Here is a 3,913-nt window from a genome sequence, read left to right as displayed (position 1 = left end):
GGGCTGCATGTCTCTTGTAAAAACAAAATCAGTCTTACGCCCAGAAATCCTCTACTGTGTCAAATTTGGAGATCAGTCTGAGATTGGCCTGCCATGTTTTGCTCTTGTCATTTTTGAAGAACCATAAAGACCATCTTTAAGAACAAAATAAAAAATAAAGACAACATCTAAAGAAACTAAAAACTACATTTAGAAGCTAGCACATTATTTGAAAACAAGTGCATTCATCCCTAAAAACAAGTGCATTCATTCACTCGACCTGTTCTGTAAGGGGTGTTTGATGTAGCTCTCAGGGCTGACAATCTCCTGATTCGTCTCTTCTGAGTCCTCCTCTTCACTCTTACAAGAAATTGAGTTTAATTCCTGCACAGGAACCTTTAAAAGATTAGTTTAGATACAATACATTCAAGTTCACATCACAGCAGCCAGTACACACACACACTGTGCAGACAGAAGAGAAAGACTGGAGGCAATGTCCCTTTATTGTCCTCATTTATTTAAGCATCGGGAGTAGAACTAATTCAACAGCTGGGACCAGTGCGATACCTGGCAGATGTGATTGTGTTGTATCTGATGTTAGTCTGAAGACTAGTCACTGTTAGTTTTGCTTAACTTGTTTTGAACCTAACATGAGCTTTGTGTGAGAGCTCTGAGTGATTACACTCATTCATTATTATGAGCGAGGGTCTTTCATGTGTGCAATTTAGAAAATGTAGATACAAATTTATACACGTAAAATTAATTTAACGTGTCAATCTGGAACTTAATAGCAGATTGTAACAGCTGTGAATAAACTATGGTTTGGCACAAGTTTTAGAGTTTAATCCAGCATGGTGTCGTTACACTACAATTCACTTCACTTTCCTCATTCACTGTCTAGTTTTTGACAGCTGTGCTGTGGTGGGGACGCTTTGTTCCCGAAAGAAAAGTAAGCAAGATAAAAAGTGTGGCTAAATGCATATAGGGTAGTGGTGACGAACAGACATCTGGAAAAGTAATGAAGTGCCCTACGCGACTGGAACAAGCCTTGTCAACTTTCAGCCAAACTTGCTGAGCCACCCCATTCAAACATGCCGAATAACTTTTTAAAAGTTTACAGAGGGCGACATTTAAACGTAAGTTTCGCCTAAAAAGACGTATACACGTATTGTTAGGGCCAGGTAGTTCGTAGCGTAACGCTGAAGGACTGGAAAGTATAAAATAATCTTTGAGAAGTTTATTGACTCACCGGCTCCGCCGTCGCCATTTTACGTGAGCCGTTCACACAGGCCTCATATGAGGGACGTTCACGCTTCACTTCAGTGCTTCGCTCTGATTGGCTGACGCAGTGCAGCGAGCGAATCACAAACTGTGTCTCAAAACTTTACAGCGAGTCGCCTACCAGAGAGGATTTGAACACTGTTTAGCTATGACCCATGCGTAAATGAATAATTCTTTTGAATCGGATCTTAATAATGAATAACAACCCACTCTTTTTTTTCTTTTTCTTCTTTTATTGCAGTTTTTAGAACAAAGAACATACAAGAGCAATAACATATAAATTACATCAAAACAAAAATAATAATAAACGAAAACAATTTAAATATATTATATTGAATGTTTATGATTTATATGATTGAATCACAGAGTGCATCTACAAAAAGGTTTAATATTAAAACTAATTTTTTTTATATATTTTTATATAATATGTAATTTCGATGTTATTACAAATTATTAACTTAAATATCAGAAAAGTATTTTCAGCCAAGTGATGTATATTAATTTTAGTATTGTTTAATGTAAATGCAAATTATATTTGTTTTTTATGCGCTGAATCAGGGATGCCATAAAGTCAACTGAATAAAATTATAATAAAAATAAACAGCAATGAACAGACATAAGTAACGATATGTGAATTTACTCGAGCGTTTTGAGCATGACAGACCAAAATGTGATTACTTGAGACATAAAGGGCAGCTGAATCGTTTTTGACCGGTTCGTTTAAATGAACGGTTCAAAAGAACCGATTCGCGGAAATGACGCCCCCAAATGTTGTCTGCGTAGGTGGCTCATTAGGTTTTGACTCACAGCCGTGCGCTTCAATAACTGTATACATTTCCAGTGCATATTTATAAATGATCAATTATACTATGAAACAGGTTAGAAAATTAAACCTCGCAAAAATAAAGAAAAGTTTTTTTTTTTGTGGCTGCTTCGATCAACTCTACGTAATCGACATATATAGTTAATTCTGTTAAATTCATTCACGTTTTCCCATTATGAAGGTATAATGAACATATTACAATAATTCCTACTATTTTGGATGATAAATCTTTAATTCTGACCGCACTGTGACTCATGACGTCAAGATGTCCCTTCTGTTGACAGCCAAGACCGGAAGTATCGCCAGCAGCCATCTGGTTCTCAGCCCTTCGGCCCTGTCTCAGGTCAGCAGTAATAATTTTTTGTTTTAAAAAATGTCAAGAACTAATCGGATCGTAAATGATACGGAGGTACGTCATCGTGATGCCTTAAACGGAACGCGAGAACGAAGCGGATGTCGTTGCCAGCATGAGGCTGCTGTCAGACCCGCACACAGCGAGCAGGTAACGTGTCAGATCTGATCCAGCGCTACAGAACATTCAGATGTGATTGTTTTAATTTAATATTTAAATATAATAACAAAAAATAGAGTTGCATGAATGTATTTGACGTCATTTCCTTTCACTTTTTGCTCGGAAATGGAGAAATACTCGATTGGTTTTATCAGTAACTTCATACTCTGCCCTATCTCTCCCTTTCTTTATCAAGAGATTTCTACATCAAACAGCAGCCTGCTCTATGATAGCTGTGTTGTCACATTCATTAGCTATAACATAAGGTATTCGTGGCATTCAGTCTAATCTGTTAAGCCTCCACAATATCTCTCTTAGCTTACTTTAGCTGAATAATGAAGCCCAAGTATAGTAACCTGTTTTTTTACCTGCCTATATTTAGCATGAGTACATGCAAACATATAATCACACTCCCACAGATACTCTCACACCACAGTCATGTGGTGTCATCTTGTACAGAATTTTCCTTTTTCTGATTTGTATAACATAAAGTGCCCCTTTTATGGGTTATGAAAGGTTCATATTTTGGTTTTGGGAGTCCACAACAACAGGTTGACATGCATGCAAGATAAAAAACACTTTCATTTATAATATGCATTTATTTTTTCCTTTTTTGTTCAACGACTCCCAAACGGTTTGCTCAATGATTCATTTTTCCAACCCCCTCCTTTGCGTGATGCTAAACTGCGGTGATTGGTCTGATGACCCAGTCTGTTGTGATTGGTCTATTGCGTGCAGCGCATGTCAAAAACGGAACGCCCATCACCATTACTTAGCCCACAGCTCAGTGGTAAACACCCAAACAACCATAGTGTATGCGTTAGCCCAATGCAGAAACGTATTGATAAAGCAGAACTCCAAGTAATAACAATGACAAACATTCACTATTCATCGACACATTTCTAGACAATTGCGAACGAACAGATATTGCTGTTAGACGGAGACCTACAAGCTGCGTGGAGCGAACACGACACACACAACTAAATACGTATTTTGCATGCTACAGTACAGAGTACATGACAGCAACAGTTTTTAAAGGGGTCATATGATGCAATTTCAATTTTTCCTTTCTCTTTGGAGTGTTACAAGCTCTTGGTGCATAAAGAAGATCTGTAAAGTTGCAAAGACTAAAGTCTCAAATCCAAAGAGATATTCTTTATAAAAGTTAAGAGTCAACCACGCCTACCTAAAACGGCTCGTTCTAACCCGCCCCACATGTCTACATCACAATGTGGGAAGATTTGCGTAACGCTGCCCAAAAGTTCACGCAAAAAAAGAAGGCGTAACTTTAATTCTTGCTGTTGCCTCCGCTACCATGT

At 37.7% G+C, this 3,913-nt stretch overlaps 2 protein-coding genes across 3 annotated transcripts in view; one reads left to right on the top strand and one right to left on the bottom strand.

The window, feature by feature from the left end:
* Positions 1-10: 10 nt before the first annotated feature.
* The window catches only part of LOC107666444 (eukaryotic translation initiation factor 4E-like), a 4,274-nt gene continuing 371 nt past the window's right edge, over positions 11-3,913 (bottom strand). Inside the window, exons 1-3 of one of the 2 annotated variants that reach the window (XM_016457765.1) lie at positions 1,229-1,294; positions 260-375; positions 11-134 (exon numbers count right to left, since the gene is read on the bottom strand). In XM_016457765.1, coding sequence (XP_016313251.1) covers positions 35-134; positions 260-375; positions 1,229-1,246 — 234 coding nt within the window. In that variant the 5' untranslated portion in view covers positions 1,247-1,294 and the 3' untranslated portion in view covers positions 11-34. Of the gene's footprint in view, positions 135-259; positions 376-1,228; positions 1,295-3,913 lie in introns of those variants that run through there. The other variant, XM_016457764.1, reaches the window with a different exon arrangement.
* Positions 2,335-3,913, top strand: part of fam241a (family with sequence similarity 241 member A) — a 6,594-nt gene continuing 5,015 nt past the window's right edge. Inside the window, exon 1 of the mRNA XM_016457763.1 lies at positions 2,335-2,585. Coding sequence (XP_016313249.1) covers positions 2,457-2,585 — 129 coding nt within the window. The 5' untranslated portion in view covers positions 2,335-2,456. The remainder of the gene's footprint in view (positions 2,586-3,913) is intronic.

Source organism: Sinocyclocheilus anshuiensis, unplaced genomic scaffold (genome assembly GCF_001515605.1).
Source record: "Sinocyclocheilus anshuiensis isolate Anshui unplaced genomic scaffold, SAMN03320099.WGS_v1.1 scaffold63, whole genome shotgun sequence".
Taxonomy (NCBI): Eukaryota; Metazoa; Chordata; class Actinopteri; order Cypriniformes; family Cyprinidae; genus Sinocyclocheilus; species Sinocyclocheilus anshuiensis.
This window is presented reverse-complemented; position numbering and strand designations above follow the sequence as displayed.